The sequence below is a fragment of the Erpetoichthys calabaricus genome, chromosome 11 (assembly GCF_900747795.2).
Source record: "Erpetoichthys calabaricus chromosome 11, fErpCal1.3, whole genome shotgun sequence".
Classification (NCBI taxonomy): Eukaryota; Metazoa; Chordata; class Cladistia; order Polypteriformes; family Polypteridae; genus Erpetoichthys; species Erpetoichthys calabaricus.
The window spans coordinates 141,789,683-141,809,986 of NC_041404.2; the positions used below are offsets into that span (position 1 = coordinate 141,789,683).

Genomic DNA, 20,304 nt, shown 5'->3' on the forward strand with positions numbered 1-20,304 from the left:
TCCGAGTCTACAATAATCTGTTCACGTTCGCATCTTTCAATGCTCAAAACGTAGATTTACACAATAATGGACCATACGCGATGAGAATCTGTGGTCCTGCAACAATTAAAGCTACAAGTTTAATTTCGAAGACGCGACAATTCGGTCAAGTGTATATTTATGATCACGGAGAAGTGATGCAACATAGAATCAAAAGAGTATGTAACAATTCCCATGAAAATAACAATCTCTTTAAATTGTATATCCGGATAACCAAACCTGGGGGTGGGCGAGCGAAGCGAGCAGGGGGCTGAGCCCCTTTGTCTATTATACATATTGTGAGAGCTAGCCCGGCCACAGACAGACACGACACCGCAATGTCCACAACACACACGTTTATTATACTATTTACAAATATTAGTTACAATTTTGCCCTCAGTCCTTAGGGTCACCTCCACTCCTGCCTCGCAAGCTTCGTCCTCTTTCACCCGACTCCGGCTCCCCGAATGGAGTGAGGCGGCCTCTTTTATAATGCCCCGGATGTGCTCCAGGTGCCTGTTGATGAACTGCCGGCAGCACTCCCCAGTGTTGCGGAAGCACTCCAGGCGTACACCATCCCTGGTCTGTCAGCACTTCCTGGTGTCCCAGAAGTGCTGTCCCCCAGGGATCAAGGACCATCCAGGTGCCCAGGGATGAGAAGTGCCACTCTCCCGGTCTCTCCTTCCTCCATGCATCCCGGCGGGGCAGGGTTCCTGGCCGTCTATCACAATATAAAAAAAATCCTGGGACGAGATGTGACTTTCTCAGAGAGACACCTTCACGTCCCATGTCCTCAAGAGGCGGGTGGACAAACAAAAACCCACCAATTCTGACAAACTCCAAGCATTGAGTCTCCAAGAATGGGCGTCGGCCATCAGTCAGGATTTGGCCCAGAAGTTGATGGACAGACAGCCTGCCAGGGGGAATTGAAGAGGTCTTGAAAAAGAACGAAGGGCCAACACTGTAAATATGGACTCCAGCATGATGGAGCACCGGGCCATAAGGCAAAAGTGAGAACTAAGTGGCTTGGGGAACAAAATGTCGACATTTGGGGTCCATGGCCAGGAAACTCCCCATTGAGAAGTTGTGGTCAATTCTCAATAGGCGGGTGGACAAACCAAAACCCACCAATTCTGATTATGTAAGAATGGGCATCGGCCATCAGTCAGGATTTGGCCCAGAAGTTGATGGACAGACAGCCTGCCAGGGTGAATTGCAGAGGTCTTGAAAAAGAAAGAAGGGCCAACACTGTAAATATGGACTCTATGCATAAACTTCATGTCACCGTCAATAAAAGCCTTTGAAGCTTATGAACTGCTTGTAATTCTACTTCAGTATCCCATAAAAACATCTGAGACAAAGATCTAAAAACACTGAAGCAGCAAACTTTGTGAAAACCAACACTTGGGGTCCTTCTCAGAAGTTTGGGCCACGACTGGGATGAGTGGAGTCAGTTTCCCTCACTGCCCTCTTCTTCTTGGAGCTGAGGGCTGAAGAAGAGATGATATCATCAGCGACTGTGCTCCCTTGTCTTCCAGGGTGGTACTGCATACCACAGGATAATAATAATAATAATAATAATAAATAATTCATTACATTTATATAGCGCTTTTCTCAGTACTCAAAGGAAGAAACCAGGAAGCGAACCCACAATCTTCCAGTGTCTCCTTACTGCAAAGCAGCAGCACTACCACTGCGCCACCTGTGAGGATGAGCCCAGAAGGTGACCCTCTGATGTGCCCGCTCTGATGACCATCCTGGCAAAAAGCAGGAACCAAACCGAGGAAGGGATGTCAGGTTGAAACAAGGAGCCAAGTCAAATTTGTAATTTCATAAACTGACGTTCTACCCCAAGTCAAATTCAACAAAACAGTGAGGGGGAGTCACTCATTTCTCACGATTCTGACAGCCCACAGAAGTGAATTTATTCATATTAGATATACACCACTCCTCAAAAACAAACAAAGGCGGCTATTAAAATTAAAACAAATGCAAATGCATGCAAATGAGCGTTACATGGAAGAGCCAAACATATTTCATGCCAAAAATGTTTCAAACATTAAAAAAAGACAAAAGGTAATTCATGCAAATTAAGCTCAGCTTTTCTTTACTCCCAATCTGTGCAAATAAAAATGAACTGGATTGGCATGACATGCCGGCGAGTGTGACACAGTGGCGCAGTGCTTAGTGCGGCTTCCTCACAGCTCTAGGTCAACGTCAATGTCTCTGTGTTGGGGATTTGCTTTTGTTTTAGATTTATGATTTCATGCTTCTGGTTGATATCTGGTGTGACAGGTTCACAGATGAAATGAAAAGCAGATGAAAAATTAAAATTCAACAGTAACAGAAATGACAACAAAAACAGAAACAAGCATAACTTCCAGGATTTCATGCACGGTTAGTTGACATTGAGTGTAGGATTATATTTTGGATTTGATGTTCGGTTTTCCGAATGACTGGTTTCGACTTTGGCTTATTTTTCTTGTTACATGAGGGACATTCAAAAAGTTTCTGCAGTTTTTTTTTTTTGCCGTATATACTTGCATATAAGTCGGGTCTTGAAACCCAAAAAAATCGATCATAAAATCAGACCCCAACTTATACGCCCGTTCAAAATTACGGCACTTACTTTTTTTTTTTTTTATTAGGAGGCTCCACCCCCTGCTTGCTTCGCTCGCCAACCCCTGCGTTTGGTTAACCGGATATACAATTTAAAGAGATTGTTATTTTCTTATATTATTGTTACATTTGCATTATTTTTACTTTTACTGTAAAACTTCAGTTAAAACAATTTTTTGGAATTAACTTTTCTTCAAGATCGCATTGAATTTTGATTCCGTGTTTGGAGTTTGTTGTGATGTGAGATTTTACATATAAGTTGCTGAATATTTTGCATGTCTTTATTTCTAATTTAGGTAAAGCATGTAATTTAGTGTTTATACCCCCGCCCCCCCCCCCCTTTAGGAATTTGTCTGTTTGAATTTTACGACAGGATTTGGGGGATGTGTGTCTTAAACCAGTTTAACGAGTGTTTCTTTGCTAAAGTCATTTCTACCCCCGCAAATAGGCTAAGGTGTACTTTAACATATGGTTTGGGGGCAGGTGTTACGATGTTCTATCACCCCATTGGTCTGAAGTATGGCTGTTTGGAATTGGCTTGGTTCAGAAGCCTTTAAGTACGATGACGCCCTATTGGCTGTAGGGGTTGGACAGAAAATCTATATATTTACTTGTTTAACCTCACACTCTCTCTCTTACTAACCAACATCTGAAAGAAGCATCTCTCTTGCTAACTTGTGATGAAGACCACACAATGAAGAGCACAGCTTAGCAGCCATTTTGAACAGACATGTGGCTGAAAGCTGAGCATCAATGATGACTTAACTAGAGACATTTAAGTAACAAGTCTGTGTGCCGCCTGAACTACATATCACCATTTAATCAGGTTGTATGGTTGCCAATATTCAAATATACTTTGCATTTTGTTATTATTTATGAATATTATCAATAATACTTTGTTTAAACTGTAACTTAACTTCTGCTTGTCTTTTTACTACATCTAATTGCATGAGGTTATAAGTATAGAAGGGAAGGTGGGGATAAGTTATATACAATAATACCTTATAAACAGTGGTAAGTCTGTGAGATTAGGCATTCTAAGGCTACATTTTAATAATAGGGGAAAGTAGAGCAATATATATTATGCTACCAAGACAAAACAGAGTTACATCGTGACAACGCAACGTATAACTCCCCGTGAGTGAATATCGTTTCTTTCTCTCTAATAAATAAAATGAATTTTTTGAAAGTTTGTCCCTGTGATCTGTTAATTGCCTTTGCGAAAGCGATTTCCCACTTACCTTTTCTGTCAAAAGTTCTTGAGTGTGTTGTAGCTTCCCAACTACAGTATCTCACAAAAGTGAGTACACCCCTCACATTTTTGTAAATATTTGATTTGAAAACACTGAAGATATGACACTTTGCTCCAATGTAAAATAGTCCGTGTACAGCTTGTATCACAGTGTGAATTTGCTTTCCCCTCAAAATAACTCAACACACAGCCATTAATGTCTAAACTGCTGGCAACAAAAGTGAGTACACCCCTAAGTGAAAAATGTCCACCCCTCAGATAACCAGGAGAACATTTTTTCACTTAAGAAATACAGCAAAAGTTAGACCTCTTATATCATTGCAAGATGCTGAGAAATGAATTCACGCTTTTGTTTCCAGTCGGCTAGATTACTGTAACGCACTCCTCTCGGGACCACCCACAAAAAGACATCAATCGACCGCAACGAGTGCAGAATGCAGCTGCTAGAATCTTAACTCTGAAAAGAAAATCCGAGCACATCACCCCAGTCTTAGCGTCGTTACACTGGTTACCGGTGTATTTAGAACTGACTTTAAAATCTTGCTTATGGTTTACAAAGCCTTCAAACATCTGCTCCATCTTATATCTCAGAATACCTCTCACCTTACACTCCAAATCGTAACCTTAGATCTTCAAATGAGGGTCTGCTTAGAATTCCAAGAGCTAAACTTCAAAAAAGTGGTGAGGTGGCCTTCTGCTGTTATGCACCTCAAATCTGGAATAGCTGACCGATAGAAAGTCACCAGGCTAATACAGTGGAGCACTTTACAAACTGATAAAAACTCATTAGTGTAACATGGCTTTCTCAGAGCTTCATTTTAATGTAACTTTGATGCTCTGTATATTCAATTAATTATCATTATCATTCATGGTGGCTCCGTAATCCGTACTAACCCCGACTTTCTCTGCTGTTCTTTTTCTGGTTTTCTGTGGTGGCGACCTGCACCACCACCATCCGATCAAAGCACCGTGATGTCCCTCCATTGATGGATTGAAGGCCAGAAATCCACATGACCGTCATCATCAAGTTCTTCAGTGTGAACCCTGAGTACTATGAGGACTGATTGATGTCAGGTAGAATGCCAATCGGAAGGTTGCCAGTTTGAATCCCATAAAATGCCAAAAAGGGACTCTGCTCTGTTGGGCCCTTAACCTGCAATTGCTAAGCGCTTTGAGTAGTGAGAAAAGCGCTATATAAATGCAAAGAATTATTTATTATTATTAAAGTTAATTCGCAGTGGTAGTGCTGCTGCTTTGCAGTAAGGAGACTGTGGAAGATTGTGGGTTCGCTTCCCGGTTCCTCCCTGTGTGGATAGCGCTTTGAGTACTGAGAAAAGCGCTATATAAATGTAATGTATTATTATTATTGTTAGGGTGGCACAGTGGCGCAGTGGGTAGCGCTGCTGCCTCGCAGTTGGGAGACCTGGGGACCTGGGTTCGCTTCCCGGGTCCTCCCTGTGTGGAGTTTGCATGTTCTCCCCGTGTCTGCGTGGGTTTCCTCCGGGCGCTCCGGTTTCCTCCCACAGTCCAAAGACATGCAGGTTAGGTGGATTGGTGATTCTAACTTGGCCCTAGTGTGTGCTTGGTGTGTGGGTGTGTTTGTGTGTGTCCTGCAGTGGGTTGGCACCCTGCCCGGGATTGGTTCCTGCCTTGTGCCTTGCGTTGGCTGGGATTGGCTCCAGTAGACCCCCGTGACCCTGTGTTTGGATTCAGCCTGATTATTATTATTATTAGAATGCCTAGAGGGGGCTGGGTGGTCTTGTGGCCTCAGGACTCCTGCAGATTTTTTTTTTTTTTCCAGCCATCTGGAGTTTTTTTTTGTTTGTTTTTTCTGTCCTCCATGGCCATCAGACCTTACTTTCATTCTATGTTAATTAATATTGCCTAATTTTATTTCTTATATATTTGTCTTTTTTTCCTCTTTCTTCATCCTGTAAAGCACTTTGAGCTCCATCATTCGTATAAAAATGTGCTCTAGAAATAAATGTTGTTGTTGTTTATGGGGGGCTGTGGTTTTGGAGGTTGTGACCTGTGACTCACTGGTGCAGCAGTTTAAAGGTCGGTACAATTCAATTTCTGCTATCCGAGATTACGGATACACCGCTTTCATACTGGTGTTTCCTGGTACACAAGTCATTTGACTTCAAATCAGATATTTTTTTTTTTTTTTTTTTGTGTTGTGTCATCTTAGACTTTCTCAATCCGACTCTTGCCTACATTTTATCTTCCGGTTCTTTCCTGTTTCAAAAAAACAATAAAAATGCCACCTCCATGTGCAGCAGGATAAAAATGGATCGATAGAGAAGGCAGAATATCAAGCAATTCCTGTAACTGTTTTTTTTTCCCCTTGTAAAATAAATGTGTCCCTGAAGAGAAGGATCATCATGGTGGCAGTGCCAATTTAGTATTCTAACATAGTTTTCCAAACACCTCTGCTGAGAGTCATTTGTCACCGCTAAAGTGACAGCACAGCAGGTGTCGCCGTTACAGTAAGCACAGAGCTAATAAGGTGTAGGAAGTGACGGCTCCGCTCCTCCAAGTAGATTCTGTCCCTGCAAATGATACGCTAGAAAACAGCAGGAAGCCTTCAACTTTAGACATTGTGTCCGTTTCCGAGTAAACAAAAGAAAAATGTCACTGAAACACAAGTAGAACATGCAAAGTCCACAGAGACGACAACCCAGCCTGGGATTTGAATTCATAACACCGAGTCCATGAGGCAGCAGCACTGCCGTTGTGTTAGTCCAATTCAAAACACTTTAATGGACATACAGTACATCCAGAAAGTATTCCCAGCGCATCACTTTTCCACATTTTGTTATGTTACAGCCTTATTCCAAAATGGATTCAATTAATTTTTTTCCTCAGAGTTCTACACACAACACCCCATAATGACAACGTCAAAAAAGTTTACTTGAGGTTTTTGCAAATTTATTAAAAATAAAAAAACTGAGAAATCCCATGTCCAGAAGTATTCACAGCCTTTGCTCAATACTTTGTCGATGCCCCTTTGGCAGCAATTCCAGCCTCAAGTCTTGTTGAATATGATGCCACAAGCTTGGCACACCTATCCTTGGCCAGTTTCGCCCATTCCTCTTTGCAGCACCCCTCAAGCTCCATCAGGTTGGATGGGAAGCGTCGGTGCACAGCCATTTTAAGATCTCTCCAGAGATGTTCAATCGGATTCAAGTCTGGGCTCTGGCTGGGCCACTCAAGGACATTCACAGAGTTGTCCTGAAGCCACTCCTTTGATATCTTGGCTGTGTGCTTAGGGTCGTTGTCCTGCTGAAAGATGAACCGTCGCCCCAGTCTGAGGTCAAGAGCGCTCTGGAGCAGGTTTTCATCCAGGATGTCTCTGTACATTGCTGCAGTCATCTTTCTCTTTATCCTGACTAGTCTCCCAGTCCCTGCCGCTGATGCTGCCACCACCATGCTTCACTGTAGGGATGGTATTAGCCTGGTGATGAGCGGTGCCTGGTTTCCTCCAAACGTGACGCCTGGCATTCACACCAATGAGTTCAATCTTTGTCTCATCAGACCAGAGAATTTTCTTTCTCATGGTCTGAGAGTCCTTCAGGTGCCTTTTGGCAAACTCCAGGTGGGCTGCCATGTGCCTTTTACTAAGGAGTGGCTTCCGTCTGGCCACTCTACCATACAGGCCTGATTGGTGGATTGCTGCAGAGATGGTTGTCCTTCTGGAAGGTTCTCCTCTCTCCACAGAGGACCTCTGGAGCTCTGACAGAGTGACCATCGGGTTCTTGGTCACCTCCCTGACTAAGGCCCTTCACCCCTGATCGCTCAGTTTAGATGGCCGGCCAGCTCTAGGAAGAGTCCTGGTGGTTTTGAACTTCTTCCACTTACGAATGATGGAGGCCACTGTGCTCATTGTGACCTTCAAAGCAGCAGACATTTTTCTGTAACCTTCCCCAGATTTGTGCCTCGAGACAATCCTGTCTCGGAAGTCTACAGACAATTTCTTTGACTTCATGCTTGGTTTGTGCTCTGACATGAAGTGTCAACTGTAGGACCTTCTATAGACAGATGTGTGCCTTTCCAAATCATGTCTAATCAACTGAATTTACCACAGGTGGACTCCAATGAAGCTGCAGAAACATCTCAAGGATGATCAGGGGAAACAGGATGCACCTGAGCTCAGTTTGGAGCTTCATGGAAAAGGCTGTGAATACTTATGTACATGTGCTTTCTCCATTTTTTTATTTTTAATAAATTTTGCAAAAACCTCAAGTACACTTTTTTCACGTTGTCATTATGGGGTGTTGTGTGTAGAATTCTGCGGAAAAAAATGAATTTAATCCATTTTGGAATAAGGCTGTAACATAACAAAATGTGGAAAAAGTGATGAAGCGCTGTGAATACTTTCCGGACGCACTGTAAAATGACATATCTGATATCTATGAATTACAATAAGAACGAGCCGAGTGGAATTTGTATGATACGTCTATAAGTGGAAATGTGGCAGAAAGGTAAAAAAAAAATAAGATTTGCATGTAAAGAAAACGCAGAAAATAAAAGTGCGACCGTCTCCACTGAAGAGTGGGCTCTTAACCTTTAGCCAAAGTCTGCCCTCTTTGGAATTGTACATATGGACAGCAGCCCCCCTCTGTGGGGAGGAGCTCTCCCTTCTGGTATTTCTTAATGAGCCGGTGTGGCATGTATGGATCAACATGCTGGAAAGATTAGAGTGAAAATGGCCACAGTCCACTCTTAGGCCTCAGCCCCATTCATAAACCTGTTGTCATATTGGGACATTTATTTGTATTTTTTCTGCCTTTCCTTTTGCTTGTTTTGAGAACTGTTCGACCCTGTAATTTATTCTTTAGGGTCATAAACTATTCATTTATTTATTTTTTTTCCATTTAAAACTTACTACAGCTGCCGAAGTATAAGGCGAGATCAAGCACGGGTAAAAATGCGTGTCAAAAGAAATCTCTCAGTCCAAAAGTTTGCTTTAAAAGATTTAAAAACAAATAATCCACACAAGAAAAATTAGTTACACACGTAGAATAAAAGGCAAAAAAAAAAAGGAAAAATGTATCTTCTCTAAACTTAGCTTTTCTTAAGAAACTTTAGTTATTTCTGTACTTAAAAGTTCTTCATTTCTTCTTTTGTACTCTTTAAGCGTACGGCTTCGTGCTTATATAAGTGCGTTATCTTTACGAGTTACTTCACACACTCAAAGAGCCCGTTGGCGTGGGCACGAGCACGGTTTAAAACCGTATGCCCTCTACACCTTACACATGGAAAGGCTGTCACTAACTGAAGAATAAGATTTAGTCAGAGCTGTTAGAAATGGCAAGAATATACCAATACAATTCTATTTATGGGGGCTTTAGGAGCCTCCTATAGATTATGCTTTGTCATCTAGTAAAATATTTATGAATCTTAGATAACTAGGAAAATGGCTCTTACGCTTACTTTTATTTTTGCTAATTTATTTTTATTGTCATTGCTGCCTTATGGTCTGAGCTATCCACTTTTCTTGCATCAAGGGTCGCTCCTGTGTTTCTAGGGCTGTGCCTTTAGAGGTCCTGACGTTTGATTATTTACTCTGCGGGATTAAAAGTCGCTCCAAGAGTTTTGTTTCCAATCCGACCAAATTTATTCCAAAACTTTTTTTTACTTTCTCATATATGAAGTATAGGGAAAGTATTGGAATTGTTCAACAAAATCTCGAGATCAAATTTTTGAATCTCTGCGTTTTAGACATCCCTGACCTTCTCGCATACGAAGTATAGGGAAAGTATTGGAATCCTCCAAAAAATTGCATTTTGAGATTTTGATGAATTTTGGCTTTTAGACCTCCCTGAATCCAAAAATACCATTTTTGCAATTCTGTCTGTCCATCTGTGTGTGTCTGGGTATTTAAACATGATAACCTGAGTGTGCTTTCACTTAAGTCAAACCAAATTTTGCATACAAGTGTTAGATACAAAACACAGATTTCTATCAACTTTTGGGCTATTTCCACAAAATGGAAATGGTACTTTACCTTTTACTTGTCTATTATTTTTATGTTTTCTTCCGAAAGATGTTCTTTCTTCCCCATGCATGTGGCCGTTATGTGACCAGTTAAACCCCTTCATGTCTCGGACTGTGGACGCCTAGAGGCATTCAGCAGGCACACGTGTACAGTGCAGCCAGAAAAAGATGGCCTGCCTTCTTACTTACAGACAAGCACATGTCATTACTTATCAATGAAAATCTGATATTAATAAAGTACACCCTCACCCTAATAAAATTAATCAATCGACACTTCTTATATATAAATGGCTACGTGTGGAAGTGCATGTGTCTGTCTGTCTGGCCCGGAAGTGCGAGGCTACAGCATGAAGCTCAAAGAAAGCGACTCTGTGAAAATTCGCCAAAGGTGAAAGTGCCGAGAAAAGAGAAACTTGCTTGGCCACTAATACACAAGCGAGGTGAGCACGTTGGCAAAACAAAACCGCCAAGGAAAGAGAACCTCGCTTAGCCGGTAATACACTAGCGAGGCGAGCACATCAGAAAAACGAAACCTCTGAAGAGAGAGAAACTCACTTAGCCGCTGATAGACAATGGAGGCGAGCACATCGGAACAACAAAACCTCCGAAGAGAGAGAAATTTGCTTAACTGCTCATAGACAATGGAGGCGAGCACATCGGAAAAACAAAACCGCCAAGGACAGATAACCTCACTTGGCCGCTAATATACAAGTGAGGCGAGCACATTGGAAAAACGAAACCTCCGAAGAGAGAGAAACTTGCTTAACCGCTGATAGACAATGGAGGCGAGCACATCGGAAAAATGAAACCGCCAAGGAAAGAGAACGTCACTTAGCCGCTAATATACAAGTGAGGCGAGCACATCGGAAAAACAAAACCGCCAAGGACAGATAACCTCACTTAGCCGCTAATATACAAGTGAGGCGAGCACATCGGAAAAACAAAACCTCCGAAGAGAGAGAAATTTCCTTAACTGCTCATAGACAATGGAGGCGAGCACATCGGAAAAATGAAACCGCCAAGGAAAGATAACCTCACTTAGCCGCTGATAGACAATGGAGGCGAGCACATTGGCAAAACAAAACCGCCAAGGAAAGAGAACCTCGCTTAGCCGGTAGTACACTAGCGAGGCGAGCACATCGGAAAAATGAAACCTCTGAAGAGAGAGAAACTCACTTAGCCGCTGATAGACAATGGAGGCGAGCACATCGGAAAAACAAAACCTCCGAAGAGAGAGAAATTTGCTTAACTGCTCATAGACAATGGGGGCGAGCACATCGGAAAAATGAAACCGCCAAGGAAAGATATCCTCACTTAGCCGCTAATATACAAGTGAGGCGAGCACATCGGAAAAACAAAACCTCCGAAGAGAGAGAAACTTGCTTTACCGCTGATAGACAATGGAGGTGAGCACGTTGGCAAAACGAAACCACCAAGGAAAGAGAACCTCACTTAGCCTGCAATACACAAGCAAGGCAAGTACATCGGAAAATCTAAACCTCCGAGGAGAGAGAAAAACTCGCTTAGCCGCTGGTGGACAATGGAGATAAGCACATTAGCAAAACGAAACCGCAGAGAAAAGAGAACGTCACTTAGCCGCTGATACACAAGGGGGGCGAGCACATCAGAAAAATGAAACCTCTGAAGAGAGAGAAACTCGCTTAGCCAATGGAGACGAGCACGTTGGCAAAACGAAACCACAGAGAAAAGAGAACCCCTCTTAGCCATTAATGCACAACCATGGTTTCTAGGAGTTTGGGCTTTTTAAAGCACAGGCTTCCACAGCTAGTATTCTATAAAGAGTAATTCACAGCAAACACCATCTTAACGTGGTTTGTGACTCCCAGAAATGAGCGCCCGTTACTCATGTGTGATTTAATGCTCCTTTAAAGTTTGTGCAGTAGTGGTGTAGCCTGGTCACAAAAGTCACGGTCACTTAAAAATCCCAAAAAGGGAGATCCTCAAGGGTCAAGAACTGAAATTTCACAGGCTGTTTGGGAAAAGGGATAAAAACAAAAACGAAACACAACCAACCCCACTGCAGACCCTGATGTAGGTTTCTAAGAGCCCACCTGTAACACCTGTCTGTCAGTGGAGTGATGACCAGCCGCGGGGAGTTTCCCAGGTATTCGTAGCCGTACTTCACATCGGTGGTAATCATTCGGACCATGACGTCTTTCTCCACCCAGTAGTACCGCAGCTGGGAGATCCACTGGAAGTCGTTCAAGTTGGTGACTTGGTCCTTGGCCAGCTGGGCCACAACATCTCTAGCTGTTGAGGATGGAGGAATGACATTGGTTTGTTTAGGCCAGTAGCCAGGAGGATTTCCTTTCGCCACCACAATCATTTCAGAATCAAGAAAAGACGGAGGTAACAATGAATCAGGAGTTACCATGAACATCGATGACGGTTAAAGCCCCCAGGGTCATTCGGGCCCCACCCGACAGTTTTCCTCTGACCAGCTCTACAATGTCATTGATCTGTTCGTTGCTTTTCCTTAAGTACTCCTGGGAGACGCAAAAAAAAAAATATTACAACCACATTTCATCTTTTTACAATCGCACTAACTAAAAGTAAAAGTGAAGAGAAGTCCACATACGAGGTGAGACACAAAAATAACCGGACTGAGCTTGGGGCCCTCTGGAGGTCGACCGAACGTGAATCATAGAACTATATCCCCTCCTACGCGCCCCTTCAAACTGCCAGCTGGCTAGGCATATCCTGTGAAGAGCCCAGTCAGTATTTGCACAACAATCGCTACACGAGTTGCCACAATAATGTCGGGTGAAAGTAATCGAACAGCGAATCAACATCAAATTTCTCTCGAAATTGGACAAAACGGCCACAGAAACTTATGAAATGATAAAAACTGTGTACGGTGGTAACAGTTTGTCTCGCGCACAAGTGTTTGAGTGGCACAAACGTTTCAAGGAAGGACAAGAAAATGTACTATGTCCAGGTCACCCACGCTCGTCTTGGACGGATGAAAACATCAAAACGGTGAATCAGATTGTTCGAAATTTCGAAATGATCGTACTGCTTTTTCGGGTAAGCATTCCTGTCTTCCATCATCCTCCCTGTTTGCCCGATTTCGCTCCCTGTGATTGTTACTCATTCCCGAAAATCAACAGTGACCTGAAGGGAACACATTTTTCTACAATGGATGAAGTGAAGACGAAAACGGTAAGCCTATTGAAGAGCCTCAAGCAAGAAGACATCCAGCACTGTTTCAATCAATGGAAGACACGTCTGGAGCAGTGTGGAGATCGGGAGCGGGAGTATAGAGAAGGTGACAATGTTTAGAATGCTGGAATCATCAATAAAGATTTGTTTTTTTTTTACCAATCTGGTTATTTTTCTGTCTCACCCCTGTAATAGATAGCCCGGTCACAGATAGACACGACACCAAAGTTCAAAACACACGGGTTTATTATACGCTCTACACAATGTGTTCCACACATTCGCGACTCCTCAGTCCTTTAATTCTCTCTTCGGCCGCCTCCACTCCTCCCTCGCAAGCTCCGTCTTCCTCCTCCCGACTCCGGCTCTTCGAAGGGAGTGAGACGGCTTTTATCATGCCCCGGATGTGCTCCAGGTGCTTGATGATGGTCATCGGGCAGCACTTCCTGGTGTGGCAGAAGTGCTGTCCTCCAGGGCTCAGGAACCATCCAGGCAGCCTCTTGGTTGGGTCCTTGATGGAAATCAGTGGGGGGGGCTGCCCTCTTGCATCCAGGGAAGATATTGCCACCTTCCCGGTCCTTCCCTGATCCAGGCGTCCCGGTGGGGCAAGGTCTCTGGCCACCTGCCACACCTCATATAATATGTTTGACAGAAGAGGAAAAAAAGATCGAGGAAGAGCCCAAGACATGAAATCAATGAAGGGAAAAAAGAAACCTCTGGGAATACATAGAAAGTCCAACAGGAGTAGGCAACCCATAATCCCGAGTGCTTCCTGGGAATGTTCAAGCTTGGAGGTGTTCTGACACCACTCAGGTAGGCAAAGGGTTATTGGAAGGACCAGGAAATGAAACAAAAGTCACAGCTCCCTCTCTTATGTAAGCGTCAAGTAGGACAGCGTAGGGTGAACTTCATGGGTGTCAGGTTGGCTACTCTTATGGGGAAGTATTGGAATGTGACGTCGCAGCCAACCCCGCGTTCATTTGCTTGTGACTGGAGAAGAAGCACCTGAAGGGCTAATGAGGTCATTTCCACCCAGGACAACAAACACTCCATCTGTTCGGCTTCTGCTCCACCATAAAGATCACTGACACCAGTAATACGCAGTCAAAAATACAAGAGCGCCGCCCCACGAAGTGCTATAAAAGCCTTGGCGGGCTGACGTGACCATCTATCGTTTTTTTTTTTTTTTTGCTTTAATTTCCATCCAATTTTAATGGACATTAAATGGTACCCCCAACTCTTGTTTTGTTCTCCTTTTGTCTCTTTACAATACTTTCAGCCAAAAATGGTGCTTTCCAAACATCCAATGTGATAGGGTGAGGATTGGTGCAGTTAGTCGACTGTTCCGTACAGTGTGCACACACTATGCTCTTAGGAGCTACAATACAATACAATACAATACAAGTTATTATTGTATGGCCCAAAATCACACAAGGAGTGCCTCCATGGGCTTTAACAGGCCCTGCCTCTTGACAGCCCCCCAGCCTTGACTCTCTATGGAGGTTCCATTTAGGACCGCTTGGTCGTACACACACTCTGTGTTATGATTTGCTTTCTTTTTTAATATTCTTTTGCCTTGCACGTGTTGACATACGCTGATTCTGATTTTGCACACTAAACGTTTATTACACATATTTAAAGACTTTCATTAAATTTCACACGTTTTGTGACTTTTTTTTTTTTTTTTTTTTTTTTAAATGGGCGATGCCATTTAGATCATGTTAGAGATCTTTTTGTCACATATGCGTCAGAGCCCAGTGAAATTCTTGTGCCATGGTAGTGCTGCCGCCTTGCAGTAAGGTGACCACACTTCACGTCCAGGGTCCTCCTCCCTGCGTGGAGTTTGCATGTTCTCCCCAAGTCTGCGTGAGCTTCCACTGGGTGCTCCTGCCATCCGAAGACATGCAGGTTAATTGGCCCCTGTGTGTGTGTTTGGTGTGAGTGTGCATTCGCCCTGTGATGGACTGGCGCCCTTTCCTGGGTTTGTTCCTGCCATTCACCCTATGCTAGATGGGGATAAATAAAAATAATAATTCATTACATCCTCGTGATATCACAAAACGGGTGGATTTTTCATGAGTTATGAAAGCGGACTACCAGTGGCACACGTGTTTTTGAGACACAACTTCTTGGAAGCATCTCTGCTATCCATGAAAGGCACTGTATAAAACAAAGACGGGCAGAGATACCCAAAATACAAAGGTGATTCAAGATAAATGTATCGATGTGCGTGTGCCCCACCAGCAACATGAGAGATGTCCATCTTTATCACAGTTCGGATTGGTATAGGAGAGATGCGTAACCACAATGCATATCAGACATGCTTCATTTTAAAATCTATCAATCCATTATATAGCGCCTTTCCTGTCTATCTATCTATCTATCTATCATACAGTGCCTTTCTTATCTACTGTATCTATCATATAGTGCCTTTCCTCTCTATCTATTATATAGCACCTTTCCTATCCATTATATAGTGCCTTTCCTATCTATCTATCTATCCATTATATAGTGCCTTTCCTATCTATCTATCTATCCATTATATAGCACCTTTCCTATCTATCTATCTCATATAGTGCCTTTCACATCTATCTGTTTTTACATTAATACTAATACCATTCTATCATATAGTTCCTTTCTTATCTATCTATCTATTATATAGTGCCTTTCCTATCTATCTATCTATCCATTATATAGCACCTTTCCTATCTATCTATCCATCCATTATATAGCACATTTCCTATCTATCTATCCATCCATTATATAGCACCTTTCCTATCTATCTATCTATTATATAGTGCCTTTCACATCTATCTATCTATCTGTTTTTACATTAATACTAATAACATTCTATCATATAGTTCCTTTCTTATCTATCTATTATATAGTGCCTTTCCTATCTATCTATCCATTATATAGCACCTTTCCTATCTATCTATCTATTATATAGTGCCTTTCACATCTATCTATCTATCTATCTATCTGTTTTTACATTAATACTAATAACATTCTATCATATAGTTCCTTTCTTATCTATCTATTATATAGTGCCTTCCCTATCTATCTATCCATTATATAGCACCTTTCCTATCTATCTATCTATCTATTATATAGTGCCTTTCACATCTATCCAGCTGTCATGAACAAAACAAAAAAAAAAAAAAAAGGGTACCCAAGACCCCCACTGACTGCGCTTTCACGATGTTTGATGCCTTTTTTTTAATTTATTTTAACCATTTTTACCTTCAGGATATTCCATTGTGTTATTTTTAAGTCTGCAGGCCTACACAACCTGAACCCCCCCCCCCCGCCCCTCAGTCCCCTCAGCCCCCTCAGTCCTGTCACTTGAATCCTATTGGCTCGTTTCATCAAACTCCTCCATAGACTTTCTACAGCTGATTCGTCCCCCACATGAATTCTACCGTCACCTGTAGCTTGTTGGCCTGGATGGCTTCTGAAACTTCACTGGTCCAGTAGATGGAGGACACACAGATGACGACTTGACCCGGCCACTGCAAGACCCATTTTTTACGTGGAACCTTGAAATAGACGAAAGTGGGAAAAAAAGAAAGAAAGAGACGTGAGCACCACGTGATGTACTCATATTCCAGATTTGAGAAAAAGAAAATTTATGGTAAACCCCTGACCAAGAGGACAACAGCATTAAGTTTATTTTCAGGGTTTGCCCTCAGAGTTGTACTGCCGATGGCAAGTTCAGCTCGTCTTGATCTCTGTGTATTAACTGGTGCACACACTACACATGTTAACATCTACCACTGACATGTAACGAACAGTAAATTGTACAGTTGTGGCCAAAAGCTTTGAGGATGACACAAATATGAATTTTCACCAAGTTTGTTGCCTCCATTTTTATGAATGCAATTTGAATCGACTCCAGAATGTTCTGAAGTGTAAATTGCAATTCATTACAAAGTCCATCTTTGCCATGAAAATGAACTTCATCCCCAAAAAACCACCAATGCATGCCAGCCCAGCCACAAAAGGACCTGCTGTCGTCACTTCAGTGGTCCTCTCGTTAACTCAGGTGAGACGAGGACGAGGCTGGAGGTCACTCTGTCACACTGATTGAGTTACAATAGAGAGATGTAGGCTTCAGGGTGCCCAAGAGAGTCCAGCAAGTGCCAGGAACATCTCCTAAAGTGGACTCAGCTGTGGGCACCGCTAGGGCAGAGCTTGCTCAGGAATGGCAGCAGGCAGGAGTGAGGTGAAGACCTTTGGAGGATGGCCTGGTGGGTGTCAAGAAGGGCAGAAAAGAAGCCATCAGAGACAGACTGATATTCTGGGATTGGACTGCTGAGGAATACTGTGGCCAAGTCATTATCTCTGATGAATCCCCTTTCTGATTGTCCAGAAAAGAAAAGGTGAGCGATGCTACCATCAGTCCTGTGTCATGTCAACAGTAAAGCATCCTGAGACCATTCATGTCAGCCAAGGCAGTGGGCTCACTCACAATTTGGCCTAAGAACACAGTCAGGAATAAAGAATGGGACCAAAACATCCTGTGAGAGCAACTTCTGCCAACCATCCAAGAACAGCTTGGTGACCAACAATGAACAATCCAGCATGATGGAGCACTGGGTCATAAAGCCAAAGTGAGAACTAAGTGGCTCAGGGAACAAAACATTGAAATTTTGGGTCCATTGAGAACTTGTGGTCAATCCTCAAGAGGCGGGTGGACAATCAAGAACCCACCAATTCTGATTATGAAAGAATGGGCTGCCATCAGTTAGGACTTGGCCCAGACGTTGATGGACAGACAGCCTGTCAGGGTGAATTGCAGAGGTCTTGAAAAATAAAGAAGGGCCAACACTACAAATATGGACTCTTTGCATAAACTTCATGTCATTGTCAATAAAAGCCTTTGAAACTTCTGAACTTCTTGTAATTCTACTTCAGTATCCCATAGAAACGTCAGAGACAAAGATCTGAACACACTGAAGCAGCAAACTTTATGAATGCCAACACTGGGGGGTCCTTCTCAGAACTTTTGGCCATGGCTTTGTGGGTCCCCTGTGCCATTTCTGACCTGTAGAGCGTTCATTTCAGCCGCACACACAAACTTCACACGTCAGCGATGAGATGGACTGTCTTCAGGTGTGAAACATTCTGGAGTCCACTCCATAAAGTAGGGGGCAGAAACACATTTCTCCTCGATTTACCCAACAGTCTGCTCCACATATTAAAATTACAAACAATTGGGATTTGATTAAAGTGCACATTGCAGACTTTCATTTAAGGGGATTTGCAGACATTCAGTCACACCATAGGAAAATGACAACACACCCACGTACTCAGGTGTCTAACACGCTGCACCATGAAAGACTCAACCATACCTCCACATAGGCCAGGATGCCATCTTCAATAACCTGCCGGACACTGCGCAGCATCATTTCTTCAACTTGCAGAAGCCATTTCTCCACCATACCCTGTAGGTAAAGAATCAAAGAAGCCGAGTGTCAGACTTGGGGCCAAGTGGTTAAGACACAGGGCTGCAAGTTAAAGACAGTCACTTCACCTGCCATTTAAAAAAATAAAAACATAAAGTAAATGTTTTGGTCTGACCTGGTGCCTTGTGCAGTTTCCTGTCATGACCAGAAGGGTGGCAGAGGATGCCAGCACTATGATAGGAGGGACTCTATAAAAGACCCTTAAAAACGTCCAGGAGGCCAAAATAGAGGAGAAACAAGAAGAGGAAACTTGCCTGGACTGTTTGCTCCCCCCCCCCAGCAACACAATAGGTGGCAGCATCCCTGAGCTTCAGTACCCATTCAGACACCCGCAGAGCATGCTGGGATTCGCAGTCCCACCAAACAGCCCTGTTGGGTTTCATGGATGCCGCCAGGGCGTGCTGTGGGGATTTGCCACCCCTACTTTATGGGACTTCCAACAAACCGTGTGTTCCCAGATAAAAGGAGACGCTCTGCCTCACCTTAGTAATCCCGAGTTGGGAGTGGATAAAGCTCAATTAGAGGAGCAGAAGAAGAGGGAGAGGAAGAAGAGGGAATTGTGCTTTTAATTTGTGCACGTGGATAACCTGATGAGCCATTCTGTTAAAATAAACACTTTATTGAACCTTTATGTGCCCCCTACTGATCACGATCGATAGATAGATAGATAGATAGATAGATAGATAGATAGATAGATAGATAGATAGATAGATAGATAGATAGATAGATAGATGATAAGAGTTGTACTTGCATCTAAGTCAATATTCTTCCTCATCTCATCATTAGGCCAGTAAGGTTAACGAGCATCACAGGCAAATTAATGGAAGGAATTATTAAGGATAAGATTGAGCAACACCTGGCAAGGACAGGAGAGTTAGTGACCAGTCAGCATGGGGGTCAGAAGAGGGAGGTCATGTTTTACTAACAGGCTGGAATTCTATGAGGAGGCAACAAAAGGATACGACCAGAGAGGAGCAGATGAGATTATTTATCTGGACTTTCAGAAAGCATTTGATGAGGTGCCACATGAGATGGTGGGCATCAAATTAAAAGAAGTGGGAGTTCAGGGTGATGTTTTTAGATGGGTGCAGAATTGCCTCAGACACAGGAAGCAGAAGGTGGTGGTGTGTGGAACCTCATCAGAACTGAAGCCTCATCATCATTGTGAATTTCCCCTTGGGATTAATAAAGTATCTATCTATCTATCTATCTATCTATCTATCTATCAATCATCTGGAGTACTGTGTGCAGTTTTGGTCTCCAGGCTACAAAAAGGACATAGCAGCACTAGAGAAGGTCCAGAGAAGAGTGACTAGGCTGATTCCAGGGCTACAGGAGTTGAGTTATGAGGAAAGATTAAAAGAGCTGAACCTTTACAGTTTAAGCAAAAGAAGATTAAGAGGAGACCTGAGTGAAGAGTTTAAAATTATGAAGGGAATTAGTCCAGTGGATCGAGATGGTGACTTTAAAATGAGTTCATCAAGAATACAGGGACACAGTTGGAAACTTAAGGGGAAATTTCACAGAAACATTAGGAAGTTTTTCTTTACACAAAGAACGATAGACACTTGGAATAAGCGACCAAGTAGTGTGGTAGACAGTAAGACGTTAGGGTCTTTCAGAACTCGACTTGATGTTTTTTAGGAAGAAATAAGTGGACAGGACTGGCGAGGTTTGTTGGGCTGAATAGCCTGTTCTCGTCTAGAGTGTTCTAATGTTCTAATCTGACTCCTAGTACTCCGTTGCTCCAGTCGTTCCCCTAATTGA

The 20,304-nt window shown here is 42.9% G+C and overlaps 1 protein-coding gene across 1 annotated transcript in view; it reads right to left on the bottom strand.

Annotated features, from left to right (window-relative positions):
• The window catches only part of dnah3 (dynein axonemal heavy chain 3), a 287,745-nt gene that overhangs the window by 118,240 nt on the left and 149,201 nt on the right, over positions 1-20,304 (bottom strand). The window contains exons 25-28 of the mRNA XM_051933798.1: positions 18,424-18,516; positions 16,498-16,608; positions 12,282-12,396; positions 11,962-12,160 (exon numbers count right to left, since the gene is read on the bottom strand). Of these exons, the coding sequence (XP_051789758.1) occupies positions 11,962-12,160; positions 12,282-12,396; positions 16,498-16,608; positions 18,424-18,516 (518 nt within the window). The remainder of the gene's footprint in view (positions 1-11,961; positions 12,161-12,281; positions 12,397-16,497; positions 16,609-18,423; positions 18,517-20,304) is intronic.